The sequence below is a fragment of the Lolium perenne genome, chromosome 7 (assembly GCF_019359855.2).
Source record: "Lolium perenne isolate Kyuss_39 chromosome 7, Kyuss_2.0, whole genome shotgun sequence".
In the NCBI taxonomy this organism is placed as follows: Eukaryota; Viridiplantae; Streptophyta; class Magnoliopsida; order Poales; family Poaceae; genus Lolium; species Lolium perenne.
Genome location: NC_067250.2, coordinates 225,280,816 through 225,305,212, shown reverse-complemented (window position 1 = coordinate 225,305,212; position 24,397 = coordinate 225,280,816). Strand labels below are relative to the sequence as shown.

Below are 24,397 nucleotides of genomic sequence, written 5' to 3'. Positions count from 1 at the left end.
GCCTGCTTCTTCTTTGGCGGCATTTGCTTGCGTGGCTTGACGAAGGCCTCATTCGCGCCCTTCATCACCTTGGCCGACACAACAACAACAAGGGTGTTATGTTGCGTTGGCGACGACATGTGCTGGGCGAGAAAGAGTAGCGGCTGGTCGGGAGAAATGAGGTGGCAAGAGGAAAGGGAAAAGTTAAATATGATTTTGGCTATGTCAATGACAATGGTCACTAGCCGTCTTGTCGCTTGTGTGCGGGACACCGACCACGCGCCTCGTGGGTTGGAGACATCCTGAAAACGCTAGATATGCTATTGGGGTGCACTGGATAGAAACTCGATTTTGAACGCGCGCCAAAGCGTGAATTTCTGTCTAACGCATCAATAGAACATCGAGGAGCTTGTTTGATGGACTCCATTGGGATTCTTTTAGCCAGCCTGCAAACAAACAAAAGCTCAAGTTAAGTCAGGAGAGAGGCCTCCCAATCCTCCAATATTCCATTCCACACAAGCCGGGCAAAACCTCTGTCGACGACAAGTGTCCCCCTCACATGATTGTTGATTAGGCGTGACCAATAAAACCCTGAGGTCCAGCATGGCAATGTGCCCCATTGTACCACTGATTAGGTGCTGCCAATATGAAACTGAGAGGAAAAAGAAAGAATACTGTCAGATTAGAATAGGAAGGCCAAATGGCCAGTCCCGTTTTGCCAAATGGCGAATCTCGTCGCGACGGCCGCCTCGGAGCACTTTGGACAGCCCACAATCAACCACCCCAGCCCTTCCAAAGCATCGCCGCTCTATCTGCTAGCCTTGTTGTTGCAGTATATAAACATGGCCGATCACAGGAAGCGCGAGGTGTGGTGGTGAGTAGAGTACTCATCCCTGCCCCCAATTCCAATTGCGTCCACCACTGCAAAACAAGAAGCAGAGCGCACGCCACCGATCGCCAACCCATTCTTGCGGCGGCGACCATGGCTGCAAGAATGGGCGTCGTGGAGTGGACGCGGGGACCGACGATCGGCAGGGGCTCCTCCGCCACCGTGTCGCTCGCCGTCGATCGCCTGACCGGCGAATTGCTCGCTGTGAAGTCCGTGGGCGCCGACCGGGCCGCCGAGCTCCGCCGGGAGCAGAGCATCCTCCGCAGCCTCAGCTCTCCCTACGTGGTTCGCTGCCTTGGCTCGGAAGTGTCCGCGTCCGACGACGGCAGCGGCGGGTACGATATGCTCATGGAGTACGCGCCCGGCGGGTCGCTTGCCGACGAGATCAGGCGGCACAGCGGGCGGTGCGACGAGACCCTGATCCGGTCCCGCGCGCGCGACATCCTGCTGGGGCTGGCGCACGCGCACTCCGCCGGGGTCGCGCACTGCGACGTCAAGGGCCGGAACGTGCTCATCGGCGCCGACGGCCGCGCCATGATCGCCGACTTCGGGTGCGCGCGGCGGGTGGGCAGCGGCATTGCGGGTGAGCGTGCGATGGGCGGCGGTGGCACGCCGGCGTTCATGGCGCCGGAGGCTGCGCGGGGCGAGACGCAAGGCCCGGCTGTGGACATCTGGGCGCTGGGATGCACGATCATCGAGATGGCCACCGGCGCCGCGCCGTGGCAGCGGTTCGCCAGCACCGTGGCGACGCTGCACCACGTCGCGTTCTCGGGCGAGGCGCCGGAGCTCCCGCGGTGGCTGTCGGAGGAAGGCAAAGACTTCTTGGGCAGGTGTTTGCTCCAGGACGCCGGAAAGCGGTGGACGGCAGAGCAGCTGCTCAAGCACGAGTTCGTCGCCGCCGCCGCCGCCTCGTCGTACAGTTTCGTGCCGGTGATCGCCGAGAAGGAGTTGTTCGTGTCCCCCAAGAGCGTCCTGGACCAGGCATTGTGGGAGGAGGACGACGACGACACGACGGCGAACACAGCTACCGTCTGCCCCATCGACAGAGTCCGCGCCCTGGCCGCCGGCGCGCCGGACTGGACCTGGGACGCGAGCTGGATAACGGTACATTCCTCCGGCCCCACCGTCCACGACGACGACGAGCCCGCAATGTCGCCGGAGGCGGATACCGACGGCGATTCTCCCGTCGGCGGCAGCAGCTCCGCCGGGCGTGTGGCTGACGCTGGGGCCTCGAACAGCCAGGCCTCATCACATGCCGACGGCGATCGTCACGATGACACGAGCAGCTGTAAATGTAATGGGGAGCGGAGTGATGATGGTGATCACGTGATTAGCAGCGAATGTACAGCCATTCTTCCAATCACAAGCAATGGATTCTTTTCGGATATGTTATTGTTTGTCCCGGCTGGCTGCGCAAGTTTACCTTTTCCCCTGCTGTTATTCGTCCTGTCATTTGTTTCTCCTCTCCGATCCGCCCCACTATTAGAGCATCCCCACTCGTTGCCGCTTCCCACGCCCAAATCCGGCGAAATTTTCGTCCGATTGGAGAAAGATTTGGTCTAGGGAGCGCCGAAGATCCAGCCGTCCCTCCGGCAGGAAACCCCCAACCTCGACCATTTGACATATTTCAAACAAATTTAACATAAAATTTAACAAGTTCGGCGACCAAGAGTACGAAAATTGCTGAAACAAATTCGGCGATAGTCAGTACAATGTTTAACAAGTGCTGAAACAAATGAAGCACACAATTTCACAATTTTTCAAACAAATTAAGACAAACTAGTTGGCGTCGGCGTTGGCATTGCCTCGGAGCCTCCATATGTGCTCCACCAGATCATCTTGCAGCAGCTGATGCATTGTAGAGTCTCGAATCTCCTGGCGCATAGCAATGAAGGCGGTCCATGATGGAGGCACCTGGTGATTAGGCTGTGCAAGAGGACCCTCTCTCTCATATGGTGCTTCTTGCTCAGCCAGAGGAACCGGATGCTTTCGCTCATTTTCAATAATCATATTGTGTAGGCACACACAGCAGTTCATCACCTCCCACATCTGATCTTTGGACCAAGTCATAGCGGGGAACCGGACGACAGCAAATCTCTGCTGGAGGACACCAAATGCACGCTCGACGTCTTTTCGGCAAGCTTCTTGTTTCTTGACAAACTCGCAAAGTTTGGGGGTGCTAGGGTTCAAGATAGTCTTCACAAATGTTGCCCACTTTGGATAGATACCGTCTGCAAGGTAGTATCCTTTGTTGTAGTGCCGACCATTGATCACATAGTCCACCGGGGGAGCATGACCCTCAACAAGCTTGGAAAAGACCGGGGAGCAGTTTAGGACGTTGATGTCATTGTTGGATCCAGGCATACCAAAGAAAGAGTGCCAAATCCAGAGATCATGGGTAGCCACTGCTTCAAGTATCACAGTGCAACCTTTTTTGTTACCCTTGTACATTCCCTGCCACGCAAACGGACAGTTCTTCCATTGCCAATGCATGCAGTCAATGCTTCCAAGCATCCCTGGAAAACCCCTAGCTTCATTTGTTGCAAGGATCCTCTGAGTGTCTTCGATAGTGGGTGATCTCAAGTAATAGTCCCCGAACACTGCTATGATGGCCCTGCAGAACCGGTAGAAACAATCAAGGGCGGTGGACTCCGCCATCCGAAGATAGTCATCTGCACTATCACCGGGAGCTCCAGACGCCAGCATCCTCATAGCCACTGTGCACTTCTCGCGATGGACGAAAATCCAACCAAACCAGTGCAATCCGCCTTGCATCTGAAGTAGGGATCAAAGTCTCGGATGGCATACACAATTTGCAGAAATAGCTTTTTGCTCATCCTGAAACGACGCCGGAAAACACTCTCACCGTGCAATGGATTGTCGGCGTACAACATGCAGTAGCCCTCCATTCGCTGTCTCGGCTTGCACTTCCGGCGACCTGGTGCCGACCCACCACGTCGACCAGTTGCCAGTCCGGCGTACATGCTTGCCAAGCAACCGAGGATCATCATGTGCTCGTCGTCTTGGGCGGCTGCTGCCATCTCTTCTTGCATAAGCTCGACGAACATCTGCTCCTCCTCTTCGTCCGAGTCCATGGCCGGCGAGGCAAATGGACGAACACCTGACGGGCGTGGTCGAGGCAACCCGAGCCGCGAGCGACGAGGAGCAGGCCAAAGTCGGAAAACAGGCCGGCGGAAGAGCAGCCAGATAGGCCGTCGTCGAAAGACGGTGGAATATAGGCAGGTGGGGAAGGAGGGACGGCAGAATCTGGGCAACAAGCCGGCGGGGTGGTGCCGGCGGCGAGAGAGATACGAGGGGTGGGGGAGATTTTGAGCGAGGTGGCGGTGGGGTTCGTGTGTCGAATCACCGACAGATCGGGCCCTTCCCCGCTTTTCACTCGTCCGAAGTCCCCGATAGGTCCCCGGGGGGCCGGGGATGGCGTGGGCTCACCGGATGGATGAAGGGCCAAATCCGGACGAAAACGAGGAACCGGGGGCGCGACTGGGCCGAATTTCGCCGTCCGGATGGGAAAAACGTCGCTCGGGGGCCTCGTCGGGGGGACGAGTGGAGATGCTCTTAGCAGCAACAGTAGCAGGTACTGTACCTCAAACTTTCATGTGTCACGCGTGAGCGCTCCCAAAACCGACAATTCTCAAATAGCCCCTAAATAAGAAAAAAAACAACTTTTAAACAAACGATGAAATTCATTCAAACTTAGATTTATTAACAATGGTTTGAACAAAGTCTAGAGAAATTTAAACTAAACCTCATAGACCCTTGATTTACTAGCACCGGTTGAAGACGCAAGTCAAGCCCACCAAGCGTCGTTGCCCGCCCCTTCGCCTCTATTGTCACCGTCGTCGACATCCTCGTCGTAGAAGGAGAATGAGAAGCCACGTAGGAAAGACTAGCTCATCACCGTCCAGGTTGATGATGGCGCTGCTCTTCGTCGCAGACCACCATCTAGTGTATTCCTTGTCAGCGTCGGCACTTTGTTCGTCGATCCTATCAGCACCTTGGTGTGCCCCTACGAGTCGTCCAGGTCATCGGGCACACGAAGCGACGCATATAAAAGGCCACCTTCTTCGTGTCCTCCTTTGACGGTAGCGGCAGCCAAGCTAACCTCTCATTGTTGGGGCGTCGGAAGGAAAAGTGGCAGTGTGGCACTGAGGGAGGGGTGGCTCGGCCTCGGCCTTCAGCTCTCAAGACATCGTGTCGGAGGGAGGGGTGATTGCTCCGACTTGGGGATGCAGAGAGATGGCCCCAAGCGAGATGATCCGCTGTGTGAGACCGACGACCTCACCAAACGACGAGGCAGAGAGTGGACCGACCAACGAAAAGTTTCCCACAGTGGTGGTGGAGGCGGCGCCAGTCTATAGCCTTAGTGGCGTAGCACCACATCGACGTCCCGTCCATCCCAATACATGTGGGTTAGCTACTAATTTGGTTGACAAGGGAGTTGCTATGCTTCAGTATACTGATGATAATATTCTCCTGATTCAAGATGATTTGCACCAGGCAAGAAATTTGAAACTCTTGTTGTACGTTTTTGACTCCATGTCTGATCTGAAGATAAATTTTGAGAAGATTGAAGTTATGTTGATACTGGATGATGAAATTAAAGCTCATTGCTTTGCTGGTCTGTTTTAAAGGTTCCTGGCCAATCAAATATCTAGGCACACCTATACGTGCCAGGAGACTTACTGTTGCTGAAATGTGGTTTCTGGGTGATAGAACAAAAAAAAAAGAGTGGCTGGGTTGGCAATACTATGTCCATTGGTGTAAGATTCATCAAAATTGATGTATGTTTATTCGGTATTGCAGTATATCAAATGTCCATGAGATTGCTATATAAGACAAACATTGAAGAGATTGATAAACCCATAAACACTGACAAAGGAAAATGCCATTTTGTGAGATGGAAATGAATTTGTAATCCAAGAAAGAAAGGTGGTCTAGGCTTGAAGGATCTGTATAAATTCAATATAGTCTGATGTGTAAATAGTGGTGGAAATTAGAGAGTGACAATGGGCCCTAGCAGGAGTTCATGAGGAACAAATATCTTAGAGGTGCTGGTGTGTTTTTTGTAAAACACAGGCTTGGTGGTTCCCCTCTGTGAGTTGACATGTTGCAAATTAAAAATGTGTATCTGTGTGCGATGTTATAATCGAGATGCACAATAAACGAAGAACGAAAAGTAAAACACTGAGGGGACACGAGATTTTAACGTGGAAAACCCTTGCAACACACAAGGGAAAAAAACCACGGGCGCCAGCCAGCAAAACTTCACTATTTCGGTGGTGTTTACAAACGCCGTGGGTGTACAATGATGCGACAAAACCCTAGCGGTGGCTTACAGGGAATATATATAGACGGTGGCAACGATCCGTACGACGACGGGCCTCTGGCGACGGGCCTCGCTCCGCTCGTCAGAAGTTAGCCTCCCTTTAGTATATGAATTTGGATCACAATATAACAAACTCCACCTTGAGACAAATTCCTTGTAGCATGAACTTCAACAATCACCTGAATCAACAAAGAAAACACTTGCTGGCGCCAATAGCCACTTGGGCTAAACAGTTATACCAACCAAGCTTGAGCAAAGCTCAAACTTGGACACAGGGACAGGCTTAGTCATCATATCAGCAGGATTATCATGAGTACTAATCTTGCATACCTTCACTTTACCTTTTGCAACCACATGTCTGATTGCGTGGTACTTAATATCAATGTGCTTTGTCCTCTCATGGAACATCTGATCTTTAGTAAGATAAATAACACTTTGACTGTCACTGAACAACTTAATGCAAGAATTATCTCCACAAAGCTCAGCATATAAACCTTTCAGCCAAACAGCCTCTTTACCTGCCTCAGCAATAGCCATGTACTCAGCCTCAGTAGTAGATTGTGCAACAGCATCCTGCAAAGTAGCCTTCCAGCTAACAGACATCCACCAACGATAAACACATAACCTGTGAGGGACCTTCTCTTATCCAAATCGTGACATAATCTGAATCCACATATCCGTGAGCCCCTCACCAATCCTGCCAAACCTCAAGCAAGCTTTTGATGTGCCGCGAAGGTACCTGAAAATCCACTGAACAACTTTCCAATGTTCTTTACCAGGATTAGCCATGTATCGACTGACCAAACTCATAGCATATGACAGATCAGGACGTGAACAAACCATGGCATACATCAAGGAACCAACAGCACTAGAATAGGGAACTCGAGACATGTACTCAATACCATCTTCAGAGCTAGGACATTGCAAAGCTGACAACTTGAAATGAGAAGCAATAGGAGTGGTAACTGACTTTGCATCATGCATATTAAAACGATGAAGAACTTTCTCAATGTACTTTTCCTGACTAAGAAACAACAAACTAGACTTTCTATCCCTTTTAATTTCCATGCCTAGTATTTTCTTAGCAGGACCAAGATCCTTCATCTCAAACTCACTACTTAATTGATTCTTTAAAATAGTGATCTCTTTCATGCTCTTGGCAGCAATCAACATATCATCAACATATAGTAGCAAATAAATAGGTGTTCCATTAACAAACTTGATATACACACAACTATCATACTGAGATCTCTCAAAACCATGTGTAAGCATAAATGAATCAAACCTTTTATACCACTGTCGTGGCGACTGTTTCAGACCATAAAGGGACCTCTTAAATTTGCAAACAAGATCCTCCTTACCAGGCACAACATAACCTTCAGGTTGGTCCATATATATCTCCTCCTCCAACTCACCATGCAGAAAAGCAGTCTTTACATCTAGCTGCTCAAGCTCAAGATCATGCATAGCAACAATGCCAAAGAAAGCACGAATAGAACTATGCTTCACAACCGGGGAGAAAACATCATTATAATCAACACCTGGAATTTGACTGAAACCTTTTGCTACTAACCTTGCCTTAAACCGTGGAGGCTCATTAGGAGACAAACCTTCCTTTCTTTTAAATATCCACTTGCAGCGGACAGCCTTCTTTTGTTTAGGCAAGTGCACAACATTCCATGTGCCATTCTTCTCAAGCGATTGCATCTCTTCTTGCATCGCACCTACCCACTTCTCTTTATCAACCGAAGCAATGGCTTCAGTATATGTAGCTGGTTCAATATCATGCTCCACCTGTTCAGCACAACTCAAAGCATAATCAACAATATCACATTCTTGAATTAATCGGGTAGGAGGTGTAATATTTCTCTTAGGGCGGTCAGCAGCAATAGACCGTCCTTGTCGCTGAACAAAAGGTGGTGAAGGTGGAACATCATTATCATCATTGTTGGTTTCAGGAACCACATTTTCATTCTCCTTTGCGTGCTCCACCTGCACGCCAATTCTGTGCTGCTCATCATCAGAAACATCAGGAGAATCAATAGCATCAGAAATATCAGTAGACGGACTATCATTAAACATAACCGCCTCATTAAAAACGACATTCCTGCTCAACACAATTTTCTTAGTTTCAGGATTCCATAATCTGTATGCCTTAACTCTTGAACCATAACCAAGGAAGATGCACTTAACAGCCCTTGGCTCCAACTTTCCATTATAAACATGAGCGTAAGCAGTGCAACCAAAAACTCTCAAATCTGAATAATCGTGAGCGAACCAGACCATACCTCAATTGGAGTTTTCTTATCAAGTGGAACAGAAGGTGACCTGTTGATGAGATAACATGCGGTGGAGGCTGCTTCAGCCCAAAAACTTCTATGCATCTTTGCATTAGACAACATGCAGCGAGCCCTCGAAATAATGGTCATGTTCATGCGTTCAGCCACGCCATTCTGTTGAGGGGTGTACGGAATGGTATGATGTCTTACCATCCCATCATTGCTGCAAAAATCATCAAATTCATTTGAACAAAATTCCATACCATTGTCAGTACGGAGTATCTTAACCTTCTTTTCAGTTTGGGTTTCTACCATAACTTTCCACTTCTTAAAAGCATTAAAAACATCAGATTTATGTTTCAGGAAATATGGCCACACTTTCCTTGAGTAATCATCAATAATAGTAAGCATGTAATTAGCACCACCATTAGAAGTTCTACGAGACGGACCCCAAACATCAGCGTGTACATAATCTAAAATGCCTTTGGTGGTATGAACGGAAGCATCAAATTTTACTCTTTTATGCTTACCAAAGATGAAGTGCTCACAGAACTCAAGATTACCTAAATCGCAGCCATCAATTAGCTCTCTCTTTGCCAATTCTGCCATGCCAAGCTCACTCATATGTCCAAGACGCTTATGCCAAAGGTTAGTCTTACTAGTTTCATCAGAACTAACAACAGCAGCAATACCAGGCAAAGTGCTACCTCTAAGGACATATAATTTCGCAGAATTCATATCACCAATCATAATAATGAGAGAACCTGATGATACCTTCAAAAGTTTGTTCCCACCTTTGTACTTGTACCCGTCACAATCAAGGGTACTCAAGGAGATCAAATTCCTCGCCATGGAGGGTATGTGTTTCACTCCTGTCAACGTGCGTGTCATCCCATCATGGGTCTTGATCTGAACAGAACCAATGCCAACAATGCTGCACTGGTTGTCATTCCCCACACGCACAAAATCTCCACTCTGCACAGACTCATAAGAACTGAACCAATCTTTGTTACAGCAAATATGAAACGAACATGCAGTATCAAGAATCCATTCATCATCACGTGAAACACATGCAGCCAAGACAGCTAAGCAATCTCCATCAGAACTATCACTACCAGCAACAACAGCAGCCTCACCCTTACCGGTGAGAACGGCAGGCTTACCATTACCATCATTATTTTTCGGTTGGTAAGTTCCGCTACTTTTCTCCTTGTTCTGCAGCTTCCAACAATCATCAGTATTGTGGTTAGATTTCTTACAATACCTGCAGAACTTGTCACGTCCTTTGGACTTTGAGCGACCTCTGTCGCCCTTGCTCTTATCTCTGTTGTTGTGGTAGTAGTTATCTCGCTGCTCAGGCCTGCCACGGACCTCTAATGCCTCCGCCTTGGAGGACGAACTTTCAGCCTGCACCATAGATTTCATTTTCTCCTTTTGTTGGAGAGCATCATAAACTTCCGCGAGAGTTAGTTTGTCGCGGCTCAATAATATGGTGTCACGAAAATTACTGAAAGAATTAGGCAGCGAGCATAAAAGAAGGAGACCTAAATCCTCATCCTCATACTTAACTTCTATAGACTGCAAATCAGAAACAATCTCTTTCCAGGAAGATAGGTGATTCATTACCGAACCCCCCTCTTGCAACTTATGCGAGAACAGCTTCATCTTCACGTGCAATCTGCCCGTGAGATCCTTGGACAAACAGATCTCCTCTAGTTTGACCCATAACTCGGCGGTGGTTTTCTCCTGCAGCACTTCCTGCAGAATATTATTGGACAGATGGAGCTGAATCAACGATAAAGCCTTACGGTCTTTCCGCTTCTCCGCATCGGTCCAGGTATCCTTCGCTTTCTCGCCGAAAGCATCGATCGCTTCATCCAGATCTGAAGATTGGGCGAGAATCGCCCTCATCTTCACTTGCCACAAAGCAAATCTCGTGGTGTTGTCCAGCTGCGGTAGATCGAACTTCAGTGACGACATCTCGTAAACCCTAGATCCAAAGAACACGGGCTCTGATACCACTTGTTATAATCGAGATGCACAATAAACGAAGAACGAAAAGTAAAACACTGCAGGGGACACGAGATTTTAATGTGGAAAACCCTTGCAACACACAAGGGAAAAAACCACGGGCGCCAGTCAGCAAAACTTCACTATTTCGGTGGTGTTTACAAACGCCGTGGGTGTACAATGATGCGACAAAACCCTAGCGGCGGCTTACAGGGAATATATATAGACGGTGGCAACGATCCGTACGACGACGGGCCTCGCTCCGCTCGTCAGAAGTTAGCCTCCCTTTAGTATATGAATTTGGATCACAATATAACATGCGAGAAGGATGCAGGTTGGAAATGGAAGATTGACCAGTTTCTAGGGTGATTCCTGGTGTGGGATTAGCCCTCTGAAAGACATGTTCCCTGATATTTACATTATCTGTAATGAGCAAAGCATCTCAGTGGCAGTTGCTGCTGATATGTGCTGGAACTTTACCTTTAAGAGATAGATGACCCCTGATCTAGTTATTCAGAAAAATAGACTCTTGGCCTTATTATCTCATATCAATCTTAATGAGGAGAGAGATAAACATTTTGGAAATGGTCAAAAAGTGGCAGATTTACTGTTAAGTCAGTGTACAAAACATCTATGCATCAATGGCATGTACAAAATTTTTTAGGCACTTATGGAAAAGCAAGATCCCTCTTACTTTGAAGGCAAGCTTATTCATTCCCCCCGTTCTAATCATAAGTTACTCTGTTGTTTTTATGAAATACTGGGAAAGTCTTCATGGAACTACAGATGCCAAAGACATTCGAGCCGGTGCTGATAACCTCCTGAGCCATGTTGCGATGGCTGCTGACTTAGGAACAGGTGGCTGCCTCAAATCCTCCTCTTCTGATGGACAAGATGGATACTGGAGATGACAATAACAAATCTGGTACTCATGATTGAAGAAAAGTGCTCTGGTTGCTGGGGGAATTTGGTTGTTTTGGCTCCTGCTGATGCCCGTATTGTGTGTTTTTGCCTATCAAATCCTGCCCTGTAAGCAAACAGAGCTTGGCTCTGGTGGTTAGGTCCCTTGTGGTGGAACCAGCCCACCCAGGTTCAAGTCCTAGACTTGACATGGGTGTTTGCATTTACCTGGATTTATTCCAGGATTTAACCGGCGCTTTGCTTTCAGTGGTAGGTGACGTGCCCGTCAACAGCGAGGCGCCAGTGGTGACTTCGTCAACCTCAAGATATGCCGGCTCAGTCCCTCGGAGGTGCTCATAGGGGTAGGGTGTGCGTGCGTGCGTTCATAGGGGTGTTTGTACGTGCGTGTTTGTGAGCGTCTGCGTTGTACTGTGTTCTCAAAAAAAAAAAATCCTGCCCTGTAAAACCTAGTTCGGTCGGCGGCGCTCCCCCCCCCCCTGCCCCCTTCCTTTTTTGATTTTCCTACTATCACCTGGATGATACTTGGCTGTCTGGCCATGTTTTCGTTATCTCTTTGGTAACGAAAATTGACCCCTTCGCTGGGTCACTTGGAAAAAAAATATGGCCACGTCTTGGGACCATCATTGGGAACATCATGACCATGAGAAGGGAAATCCTCACAAACTATGCTTGTAGTGTGTTGGGTTACTTTGAGAGTCTTGCGGTTCACATCGTAGGAGTTCTTGCAAATAGGCGAAACCTTTTGAGAAACTTAGCAGCCTCGGCCTTGGGCATAACTTGACTTGAGCTTGACATCGAGGAAGTTGGCCTTGACGCTCAACTTTACCCAACCAGAGCCTCGACCACTGATCACATGATTACATAATATAATTTAGAAAAGGGAAAGGCGCTAATTAACCGATGAAAAAACGGCATGTGACGGTACATGAACTGGCAAGCAAACCATTTGTTATTCCCAACAAGTTGCATTCGATGTACCAAAGCTAGTCTCCCTATACAAATACTTTACGGGCAGCCTCATGGATCGTATGCATCGTACACTTGCTTGTAGTAGGCGAGATTTGATTATTAACTGTTGAAATCTTCTTCGGCGGTACGAACCAGATCGGATCAATCATCCGCCTGTCGCTCGTTTGTACTTTATGTGCATAGATCGCAGCGGGGTAGGAAGGAGGGAGAGGGCATATCTCTCTCTGTACCAGCAGAAGCAGAGGACGTAGGTTCCCATGTCCGCGCTGCGATGCGCAGCATCTTCCATTCGAACGATCGTCAGAAAGGATCCGGCAAGAGCCAGCCTGACGGCGGTATATTCCATCGGCATGTGCAAATGTTGGTTAGTTTGCAAGTAGCAGCATTCAGCGCCTGAAGATTGTCTTCGGCGATGCGGGGCTTTGCATGTGATGGTGATTGTTGGATCTGGAAAACGTTCTTGAATAAGCTGTAGCTAGCTTACAAGCAATCAGCGACGACATCTCAGCATCACTTTAAAGCAAGGATATGTATACGGTAGTCCGTAATCTGTATAGGTAGTGTTATTGGCTACTTCTGTCAGTGGGTGTGGCATCTATGTCATCGGACGGAAATTGTCAGCTGGGTCCGTCCAAGCTCCAGTTGCTAGCTTTGGCTAGGTAACGCGGTGCTGTGTTCGATGCTGCCGAAGTTTAGGATACCACGTACGTACGTTGTGACGATCGATCTTTGTTTCCGAGACTCCTAGTCCTGCCATGTAATTGGATCCTTGCTGTGTTGACTAGGCTGTTCGTGCTGCACGATGAAAATTTGCAGATAAGCACAAGCGAGATATACTGATGCACCCAAACATACGTATCCCATCCGAAATTTGGATATGGCGGTGGATTCAAGCTAGATAGAAGTTCAAGAACTGTCGGCTCACCGTCACCGAAAGGTAAAAAGACGATCGACACAAGTGGCAAAAGAATAGGATTATCCGAGAAGCTGGCGATGGCCTATCATGCTACAAGGGCGCGCCCAATTGGCCACCAATTCATATCCTCCACTCCATGTGACAAGCTAGCTCTACCTAGCTAGCTAGGTGCTCCTTTGCTGCATGTTGCACTGGATCTCCATGGACGTAAGGGCATCTCCAACGGGGCGATCCATCCCGTGCCCGCGCGTCCGGATGGGTCTAGACGGACAAAAACCCGGCCCAGCGTGCGGACCAATCCCTAAAACGGATGGCCGCGGCGTCCGGAACGACGCAAACCCGGCCTAAATCTGGGCCGGGTTTGCGTGGTCGCGGACGCGAAAGGCTGGTCGCTCGCGTCCGCCCCTTATCCGCCCCTGGCCCGCGTGTCATAGACATAAACATTTGTTTTCATTTAGAAGAACCTATTACATTTTTTTTACACTACTACTTCTATCCTACTACGTATGGGGCCGGCGGCCTCGCCGGCGGATCCTCGCCGGCTCGCCGTCGGGGCCGTGGATTTCACTCGACGCGGGCGGCCTGTACGCGTGAGGATTCCACTCCAGCTCACGAGCTGGGTGGTGCGGCGGTGGCGGCTGCGGCTGCGGCGGAGGCTTTCATCCTCCTCCTTTCCGTCCGCGCGCCTCGGGCGCGCTCGCGCTCCGCCTCCTGCTGCGGCACCATCCGCTTCCCGCATAGCTCCAGCTCCTGCAGGGCCGCGCGTTCCACAGCGGTGCGCGCCTCCCGGCGGACGCGGCCGGCGGCCCGGGCTTCGTGGTTCCCTGTGCGCCGGCGCATGCGCTCTTGCCGGCCGCGCTCCGCCGACGCAGCAGCCTCCCGGCGCGCCGCTCGGCGAGGGCATCCGGACGAGGTGACGGGCTGCTCGCATAGCGAGCAACCGGTTCTTCGCTCGAGGAGGTCGCCTAATCGGCGGCGGCCGGCCCGGCAGTGGCCTCGTGCTCCTTCGTCACGCGCGTGAGGTCGGCGAGACGTTCCTCGATGGCGGCGTTGATGTTCGCCGGCCGCGAGGTCCTCCTCGTCGACGGACTCCTCCGCGGCGGCCGCCCTCCTCCGCGGCCTCGTACCAGCCCGTCCGCGGTCTCGTGCCATCCGTCCGCGGCCGCCTCCACCATCTCCACATCCCCTTCCTTCGTCGCCGCCGCATCCGCCGCGACGCGGAGCGCTCGTCGTTGGCGACCCACCGCGAGTCCGCGCGCTCCTCCTCCTCCGTCCGCGGGAACCTGGCCCGGCGGCGAGGGAGAGCTTGGCCCACGTGGCCTCGCAGGTGCGCGGCATGGCGCCGGAGAAGGTGGAGGGGGAGAGAACGGTGATGCGGTCTTTGTGAGACCGCCGCCGTCTTTTATAGCCGGCGGTCCGGCGGGAAACTTGGGCGCGAGCGCGCGCCAATGGCGTTCGCGCGGGAACCTTGGTGCGCGCGGATCTTTCCCGCGCGTTCCACCGCCCACCATGGCTGTCCCGTCGAGCCCTGCCATGGCGCAGCGCCGCGCAACGAAGACGAACCACGTGGCGTCTCTTTGGGTCGCCGCGTTGGGCGCCGCGTGCGACCCAAACGGACACGCGGACGCGGGGCGCTGTCCGCGTGTCCGGGCGGCCACGCAAACGGCCCAAAACGGACGGCCCAGCGCGTCCGTTTGGGTCGGCCGGTTGGAGATGCCCTAACTAGGCAAAGGACCACTGGCCACTGATCCATCAGTTCGGACTTTTGGGTCAAGTGGCTAGTGCATGAAGTTTAACATGGTATTAGAGCCCCAGGTCTCGAGTTCAAATCCTGGTTTTCGCAATTAAGCCTAAAAATTGTTGTTGCCCCCCTCTTTAGCCACCGCTGTGTTTCGGTGTGCTCTTCTTCTTTCACGTGTTGACTCTCTTCTCCCGTCACACGCGAGTGGGGGTGTTGTGAAGTGTACAAGTAGATTGCCTAGCCCTTTCCATCAGTTCGGACTTTTGGTTCAAGTGGCTAGTGCATGAAGCTTAACAAAGTGAAGGCATGGACTGAGTGAAGGGTAAGAATATATTTTTTTTTTCGATAAAGAAAAATACGTTGATAGAAGCACATGAGATGCTGAGCACACACCCAGCGGTTCAAATGGCAGTACGGATCTCTCTAGGTTAATTAAAACTAGGCGAGATGGTGTTATTTATTTATTCTGACTAGTTTTGTGTGTGGCCGATGCGATCGATGTTAATTGTTCATGCATGAGACTAGCTAGCTAGGTAGAGGATGCGCCGCAGCAGGTTTTGCTTGAACAACACAGCTGCACAGGAGCGAGTGAGCAAGTAAAATGCGATCCTTGCGTAGGAGGCAATGCCCGACGGGAAAAGCTTCAAGCCAAAGGCTGTCATGACGATTTCCAGCCGCCCGCTCGCTTTCGGCTTTTGCTTGTGCAGGGGACAACACCCGATCGCTAGAGCTACATGTCGCCAGGATCTAGCTACCACTATGCTGCTTAATTTTGTCTCTCTGCTCAAGCAGGGGGTGTCATATGACTGACAATGTAGGGTTGTTTCTTTCCAATTTCTCTTAGCCGAAAACACACTAAACCCTAATCTGACGAACGCCTACCGGAGCAGGCCGACAAATGCTGCCCCGCCGCTATTCAGCGTACGAATCAACGTGGGATGACATGCACAAAGTCAAGATGCATGGATCTGGACTCGTCGCCGGAGCATGCGTCGATTCAGGCTACGGTAGCAACAACAGTAGTGAACAACAAAGTCAATGCTGCTTTGCGCCAAAATTAAGCATGCCCCGCTGACATATTACGATTAGTACAGTAGTAGTACACTAGTTTACTTATTATTTTCGACTGCATTTCTGGAGCTTATTTTTCCAAATCGTTCCATTTGACATCAGGACCAAGAACCCCTTTACTTGCGGGCACATCTCAAATCTATCAATTATGTTATGGTCGGAATCCCACTCATAGCGCTCCGGTCGAATTAGGGGAAGCCATACGTACTATTACGGTCAATCAATTAGCTTGTTATCACCGGTAGAAAAAGAGGTTTTGGTTCAGAGCTGCCTGGAACTTTAGCACCGGACGGGCTATGAACCCAGACTAAAGGATGCATTAGCACCGGTACGAAAGACCGGAGTTTTAGCACCGGTTCGTGCCACGAACCGGTGCTAAAGGTCTACCCTTTAGCACCGGTGCATGTTACAAACAGGTGTAAAAGGTTTTTCTGCTCACCACGCACCTCCACACCCCCCCCCCCCCCCGATTGCCTTTTTAGCTCTGTAAAATATAAAAGAAATTGATAGAAAATTCAAAAAATAAATCACAAAAAATTATGAAAGCAGGAAGATTTTATTTTTTGCTATAAATTCAGGATTTTATATTTTTTTTATTTTTCAAAAAATTATAATTAATAATTGCATCCTGCATAAATATTACTATTACTTTTAGCCAATTTTTAGATTTTCAAATTTTTAGGTTTTAGGTTTGGCAAAAAAATAAATATTTTAAAATTTAATTTTTTTAAAAATAATACAAATTTAAAAGTTAATGTTTATTTATTTACTCAAGATTATTATTACATCATTACTTTTGTTTATTAAAAGAATTATCTGAAATTGAAACAATAAAAAAATGTGACATCGACCAACATGTAAATAGGATTGATATGATACTAGTAACACATACATGCGCGCGAAGCACTTGGACGCGGGACGGGATGGAACTCGGAAGTTAAGGGTGCTAGTGCTGGAGTAGTGAGAGGATGGGTGACCGAGCGGGAAGTTTGACCACGAGTAAGTAATTTGTTATAGACTAAACTTGTCAAATAACTAAAATATTAGAAATTCTAAAAATATAGAAAAAAAGAGGGCGGGAAAATTGGATATAAAAAATGGCACCGGTAGCGGGGTTCTGCCGCGGCAGACCCTTTAGCACCGATTCGTGTTTCGAACCGTGGTAAAGGTCCTCTCGCTCGGGCGCTCGGCAGCCGCCATGTGGTGCCCTTTAGTACCGGTTCCGGTTCGTAACTGAAAGGGTGCTAAGGGGGGGCCTTTTAGCACTAGATGCTTAGCACCGGTTGGGCAACCGGTAAAAAAACCCTTACCAACCGGTGCTAAAGCCCCGTTTCCCACTGGTGTATATTCGATACAGGCAGGAGAAAAACCTGAATCGGTATTCTTAAAACAGAAAGAGGAATCCAAACCAAGTCAAGATTCTATGGGTCACCCCTTCTTCTTGCGCCAAAGATCTTGCCATTTAGGAAGGAACTGTGGCTTCTTTTTACTTATTTAGTTACGAGTTTTCTAGTCGGTCATCCTCCCTTGGTACCAATAAAAGATAAAGTTCGATCTAACTGCTTGGGCGGCTGGGACGGTGAGGCCGGCTCTTTGATTCGTAGCAATCAGGGCGGCGTCCCTGTGCCGTGGTGGTGGTGGAGGAGGTATTCTCTGGTGGCGTGCCCTGAGTTTCCGACGGCGGATGAGCCGGTTTACGTTGTTTGTGCTTGCTGAATTTGGGGCTCCCTGATCAGGCAATGGGTTGATACCATAGATCCTCTTGGATCGCATCAGGTGACTTTGGAGGCCCCCTGCGCCACCACCCAAACCACCTCTCCGCCGCCTCTACTCGCCGTCGCGAGATAAGACTGTTGGCCCTATCGTGGTCTGTTGTCACGGCCATCTACGCCCTATTCCAGTGGCACTAGATTGGATAAAGAGTTGAACCCGGTGAGGCCATGATGTTCCTCTTGATGAAGGTTTCTAGCGTCAATCGGATTCCTTCCGAGCTACTCCGGCAAAGGAATCACATTGGAAATCGCCTAGGAGGCATATGTGTGGTATTCAAAAGTCATGCGTTCGATCGACATCTGTGGTGCACCACATCGACATATGTAGTAGACATCGCGTTGGGCTCTTTTCCTGCTCTTCGACTCCGCCATTGGAGTGCGACCTGACGTGAAGATTATTTTTCCATTGGCTTGTGGTCATCTCCATCCACCTTGGTTAAATTAGTCCTTGCACTTCCGTTGTTGTGATTACCAAGGTGTTGATAGGTGATCATGATGGTCATGTTTGATGAAGATCGAGCAGGCTCTAGAGTTCCATCTCCGGGACCGTGTCGAGTTGAGAAGATCCCAAGGAGTACCAGCAGAGCATTAGAAGAAGTATGTTTTTTGTGTCGGGTGATCGGCATTTTGAAGCATTGTTCTCAATAAGTGGGAACAGTGACCCTCGCATACTTCGTTCTGAGTTTCTAGGGTGAAAATCCTAGGTTTGACATTGAGTGGTTCTAGTTGGCGATGGTGGCTCCCTAGTCCTTCATTTGTTGAAGAAAAATTCTGGAGATAGACCTTCTCCAGGCTGAAAACCCATGATCTAACCATGCTTGTTAGATCGGATGTTGATGGTGTTCGCGCATGATCGCAACAACTCCGTGTGTACCAACTCATTAGGACTCCAAGTGCAGAGTGTTGTAGCAAGCGTATTTTCTCCACAATGGTGACTCAAGGGTTGTATCGAACTCTAGGGGAATTGGCGAAGAATTACACCCCTTCTCCTCTTCGAGCAACCTACAAAACAAAATAAACTGCCTTGCGTCCACAACTGCACCGTGTGGTTGTCACGTATAAGGTTTCGTGTAAGTAATATGAAGATTGTAGTAAATAAATAAAATTAAATAGCAGTCTATGCTAGGAAATAAAAGTAAAACAATCAAGTAAAGATCTTTTTGGGTTTTGGATTGAATTTTCTACAGGTAAATATATTTTTGGATTTTTGAAATTAATAAGTGCTGAAATTATAAAATTTGATAAAAGTGTTGGTTTGGTTTTTTTATGACTAAAATTGGACCGGGATTCATGGTTTCACTTGAGTACTCTTTCATAAAGGTGTAATGGACACTAATAATTCATTAAGTTGTACTCCCTCTGTTCCATTCTATAGTGCTTATAGTTTTCTGGCACGGAAATTAGCGCAAGAGTATTTTTTACACAAGACCCCTAGCTGAACGATTTGAGATCAACGTAAAATTTGTAAAATCCATATCTTCCTAACTTACCATAACAAATTTGAGAGCTGAACGATTTGGGAGCAGAACGGGGAAGGGGTAACTGAAAAAAAGCTATATTTTTTAAGCTACAACCTTATATTCTGAAACAAATGCCAAAAATCTATAGGCACTATAGAAAGGAATGAAGGGAGTATTATGTTGGTGGAACCTTATATTGTGAAATAAGCATTTGTATGGGCATTGTGTGATACCTCTCTTATACTCCACTAGAAAGTGAAAAGTCCAAGCAATGTGGATTTAAGAAATAACAGGGTATAGTGTTAAGAACTTTGACATAATCATTTGGACCTCAAATATAATACTGTACCTTGATTTAACAAAACCACCTATATTGTCGTTAGATGAAACCATAGCACATCTATCAACTTAATTCCAAGTGAGGCAACAAAAGAAAGGAAAAAAACACCAAAGTAGAAGTCACTATTCAATCACTACCGCCATGTTACATCTATCTAATGCACATGTTCTCCACAAATCTTATCTCATGCAAGTTGGATAAAACAAGTACTCAAGAAGGGGTACTTATACATCTCACATAAAAGAGGATTTCAATCTCAAATATCAACTCATAGGGAAGCTCATATGGTACTAATACATTGATAGATAGAACAAGAGATAGATAGATCAAGTTACTTCCACCAATCCATAGTCGAGAGGTGGATTACTCCCTCTCATCTTGGTGGTACTGATGTAGATCTTGGAGGGGTAGGAGATCTCTATGGTGGCGGCTACAGCAGAGGTCCACCCTCCAATCTTCGTTGGTGCTGACCTTATTTTCGGTGTTGCTATGATGTGCGCCACCTCCTCTCCGAGATGCATGGGGAGTTTAATATAAGAGTTTTAAGGTCAAGACCATTCAAATGGGGCTGTGGATGGATGACAGCGGACGCTCGAAGGGCAAAGAGAGGTGGTTAATTGTACCGACAGTTAATTGTACCCCACTTCACCGAATTATCTACATGTTTGCCATCCCTACTCGCCATAAGGTGCAAAATGTGGTGACGTTTGTCCGAATCTACTGTAACTGCATGGCTTAACTGTACCGACAGTTAAATCTGGTACTCCAACGGTTGATGCACAACCAGCGAGCCACCACGGACAATTAAGGTATCTCCAGCGGCGCGACGCATTTTGGACATCCAAATTATCCGCGGGCGTCCGTTTGCGTCGCTAGGCGGACGCCAAAATGACCGCGAGGGGCGAAATATCCGTTTGCGTCGGGGGCTACCTACAGCGATCCGACGCATTTTGGACATCCCAGTGCTTTGTTTCCTTGCTTTTTTTTTTCTTTTTTTTTTGTTGAATGAGCAAGTTTAAAGGGTAAAACAAGTAGTATTGAATGTCTTGTTGCTCGAATCGAAAGAATTCATCGGATAGATTACTTCAATCGAAAAAATTCTAACATATTTAACATACAAATAAGGACAAATTTTAAAGCATATATAAACTAAAAACTAATTTTTGGCATTCTTGTTAGAAGGCCATGCCTCGTCGTCTAAACTCCTGCGCCTCTTGCTTGTCACCTCCTCGTCGGAAGAGGAACTGGAGGCCGATGCGCCCGTCGAGGAGTTGGAACAGGAAGAAATGTCGTCTTCGTCGTCGTCGTCGGTGAACGGCCGACGACGACGCGCCGCCCGCGCCTGCGCCCTTGCCCGGGCCCTGGACTTCTTCCTTGCCGCCGCCTTGTCATCCGCCGCCTCCTGCACCTCCAGCCGGGCGAACTTGGCGTCGGAGTCCTCCTCCTCCTCCCTCCCCTCCTCCTCGTCCTCGGCGTCGCTGCCAGCGCCGCCTCCGTCCTCCTCCTGGCCTTCCCTGGCATTGCCGCCTCCGTCCTCCTCCTCCTCCTCACTCGGCGTGGAGGTAGGATCGCTGGGCGTGGAGCCCGGATCGCTTGGCGACGCAGGTGATTCCCACCAATGCAGAAATCCGGGCGACTTGCCCTCGCTCTCCGAGTCCGACGGAAGCGTGTAGTTGCTCATGGCGTGCCGGTGTTGGAGAAGAGGAAGAAGAAGGAGGCGGTTCGACTTGAATTACCGTAGACGCAGGGGTTATAATCTGCGGGGACTAACGGCGGCGCGTATAACGAAGAGGCCGGCGGTTGCTCTTCCGCGGCGGTTCCGCGCTCCATTTGCGTTGCTGCCATGAGGGCTCGCGGTTGGCGGTTTGATCGGCGTGGTTGCCACACCGACGGTTGACATTCGCGCGTTTGCTGTGAATTCGAGACCAATCGAACCTGGGTCGCTGCCATGAGGGCCTTTGGGGAAGCGAGCGGACGCTAGGCGCGACCGCACAGCGTCCGCGGAGACGCAAACCTGACGCATATTTGTTGTCGCTGCGGATGCTCCGGACACGATGCGTCGCCCTGCTGGAGCAGGGTGTAGATGTATTTCCGGTCCGCGCAGACGCAAAGGGCCGCCTTATTTTTTTTTTAGAGAAAAGGGGCGCCCCCCCGGTTCCATTAATAATGCAACCGTTCAGTACAGCATATAAAAGGGCCGCCTTATGTCGGATGGTTGGCGCGAACCGCGCGCGGTGAAGACTAGGCCGCCAGCACGTCCACGAGGAAGACGATCGCGTGCTGTGCTCGCGAGCGCCGAGCCGCATGCCCGAAAGCGAGCGAGGCTGACGCTGGAACTTACGCGGCGTGCGCGCGTGCCGAACGTGCGCCGGGCAGGGTAGGTACGTGCGTCCGAGCGTCGCCGTCAGGGTCAGGGACGGGTTGGATGGCTGGACCGGACTCAGCTATGGTGCCACTCATGCCCACGTCGCCGGCGCCCGACTCCATGGCCCGCCGGCCGCCCGGGTCCCGCCGCCGGCCGCTGTCACGCCCGACGTCGCCGCCTCCTAATAACTAACCCCGCCGGCCGTACCGTACCGCGAGGCGTAACCACCACTCACTAACCAGCTCGCACCTCCTACGAGTTGTTGCCAGTCACGCGCCACACATGAACCAAACAAAATTCCCCGTCTCCTCTCCTCCGATCATGCGTGCCAATTGGCCAGGACGGTTCGCTGGCATTCGTCGCGCCGTGTTAAGTCTGAGGTACTAGTGCTGCTGCTGCTAATAATAATGGGGACGAAGGAGAGAAGGAGAGAAGCAAATGACAGGAAGAATAACAGCAGGGGAAAGCGTAGTAAAATGGCACAGCCAGCTGGGACGAACAGTAACATACTATCCGAAAATAATCCATTGCTTGTTGTGATTGGAAGAATGGCTGTACAATCGCTACTAATCACGTGATTACAATCATCACGGCGCTCCGCATTACAGCTGCCCGTGCCTTCGTAACCATCGCCGTCGGCATGTGAGGCCTGGCTGTTCGAGGACACACGCCCAGCGGAGCTGCTGCCGCCGACGGAGGAATCGCGGTCGGTATCTGTGTCCATGTCCGGCTCGGCTGACATTGCCGGCTCATCGTTGTCGTCGTCGCTGCTGGGGGCGGAGGAATGGACCGCGATCCAGCTCGCGTCCCAGGTCCAGTCCGGCGCGCCGGCGGCCAGGCCGCGGACTCTGTCGATGGGGCAGGCGGTAGGGGTGTCCGCCGTCGTGTCGTCGTCGTTGTCCTCCCACAATGCCTGGTCCAGGACGCTCTTGGGGGACACGAACAGCTCCTTCTCGGTGATCGCCGGCAAGGAACTCGACCACGTGACGGTAGCGGCTGCAACGAACTCGTGCTCGAGCAGCTGCTCCGCCGTCCACCTCTCCCCGGCATCCTGCCGCAGGCACCTGCCCAGGAAGTCCCTGCCTTCCTCCGACAGCCACATGGGGAACTCCGGCGCCTCCCCCGAGAACGCGACGTGGTGGAGCATCGCCACAGCGCTGCCGAACCGCTGCCACGGCGCCGCGCCGGTGGCCATCTCGATGACCGTGCAGCCGAGCGCCCACACGTCCGCGGCCGGGCCCTGCGCCTCGCCCCGCGCGGCCTCGGGCGCCATGAACGCCGGCGTGCCCATCACACGGTGCTCACCCGCAATGCCGCCGCCCGTCGTCCTCCGGGCGCACCCGAAGTCGGCGATCATGGCGCGGCCGTCGGCCCCGATGAGCACGTTCCGGCCCTTCACGTCGCAGTGCGCGATCCCGGAGGCGTGCGCGTGCGCCAGCCCGCGCAGGATGTCGCGCGCGCGGGAACGGATCAGGGCCTCCTCCTCGAACCGCCCGCCGCGCCGCCTGATCTCGTCGGCCAGCGACCCGCCGGGCGCGTACTCCATGAGCATGTCGTACCCGCCGCTCCCGCCCGCCGACGCGGACACTTCCGAGCCAAGACAGCGCAGGACGTAGGGGGAGGTCAGGCTGGACAGGATGCTCTGCTCCCTCTTCAGCTCGGCGGCCCGGTCGGCGCCCACGGACTTCACAGCGAGCAGCTCCCCGGTCAGCCGATCGACGGCGAGCGACACGGTGGCGGAGGAGCCCCTGCCGATCGTCGGTCCCCGCGTCCACTCCACGACGCCCATTCTTGCAGCAGCCGCCGCCGCAAGAAGGGCTGGACCGAGGCGCGGTGGCGTGCGCTCTGCTTCTTGTTATGGAGTGGTGGACGCAATTGGAATTGGGGGCACTCTACTCACCATCGCGCTTTGTGTGATCGGCCATGCTTATATACTACTCGAAGCTGGGCACAGCGAGCTTGCAACTACAAGGCTCGCTGGAACGACGAGGTGGTTAATTCTGGGCTGTCCAATGCAATGCAAAGCGGTCCGACCTGGCCGTCGCCACGAGATTCGCCATTTGGGGGTGGGGTTTTGGCTTAGCCTTCCTACTCCAAGCTGCCTGCATTCTTTCTTTTTTCCCCTCTCAGTTTCATATTGGCAGCACCAACCACAGGTACAATGGGGCACATTGCCATGCTGGACCTCAGGGTTTCATTGGTGGTGCCTAATCAACAATCATGGGAAGGGGACACTTGTCGTCCAGAGAGGTTTTGCCCGGCTTGTGTGGAATGGAATATTGGGGGACTGGAAGTCCTATGCTTCTGACATGTTTGAGATTTTGTTTGTTTGCAGCCG

The 24,397-nt window shown here is 50.7% G+C and overlaps 2 protein-coding genes across 2 annotated transcripts; one reads left to right on the top strand and one right to left on the bottom strand.

The window, feature by feature from the left end:
- The first annotated feature begins 585 nt into the window (after nt 1-585).
- On the top strand, nt 586-13,234 carry LOC127315431 (mitogen-activated protein kinase kinase kinase 18-like). The gene is made up of 2 exons (XM_071824216.1): nt 586-2,304; nt 13,180-13,234. Exons 1-2 carry the CDS (start codon nt 680-682, stop codon nt 13,232-13,234), a joined length of 1,680 nt encoding a protein of 559 aa, XP_071680317.1. The 5' UTR covers nt 586-679.
- A 9,144-nt stretch (nt 13,235-22,378) lies between these two features.
- LOC127315430 (mitogen-activated protein kinase kinase kinase 18-like) lies at nt 22,379-24,082 on the bottom strand. Its single transcript, XM_051345919.1, has one exon. The coding sequence runs from the start codon at nt 23,846-23,848 to the stop codon at nt 22,379-22,381; it is 1,470 nt and encodes a 489-aa protein (XP_051201879.1). The 5' UTR covers nt 23,849-24,082.
- Between the last annotated feature and the right edge of the window lie 315 nt (nt 24,083-24,397).

What these genes read in the sequence shown, in the direction of transcription:
- LOC127315431 (XM_071824216.1), top strand. Translation starts at nt 680, where the DNA reads ATGGCCAGTCCCGTTTTGCCAAATGGCGAATCTCGTCGCGACGGCCGC. An exon ending in AGTTTACCTTTTCCCCTGCT is followed by an intron (nt 2,305 to 13,179) that starts GTTATTCGTCCT and finishes TGTGTTGACTAG; the next exon opens with GCTGTTCGTGCTGCACGATG.
- LOC127315430 (XM_051345919.1), bottom strand. Translation starts at nt 23,848, where the DNA reads ATGGGCGTCGTGGAGTGGACGCGGGGACCGACGATCGGCAGGGGCTCC.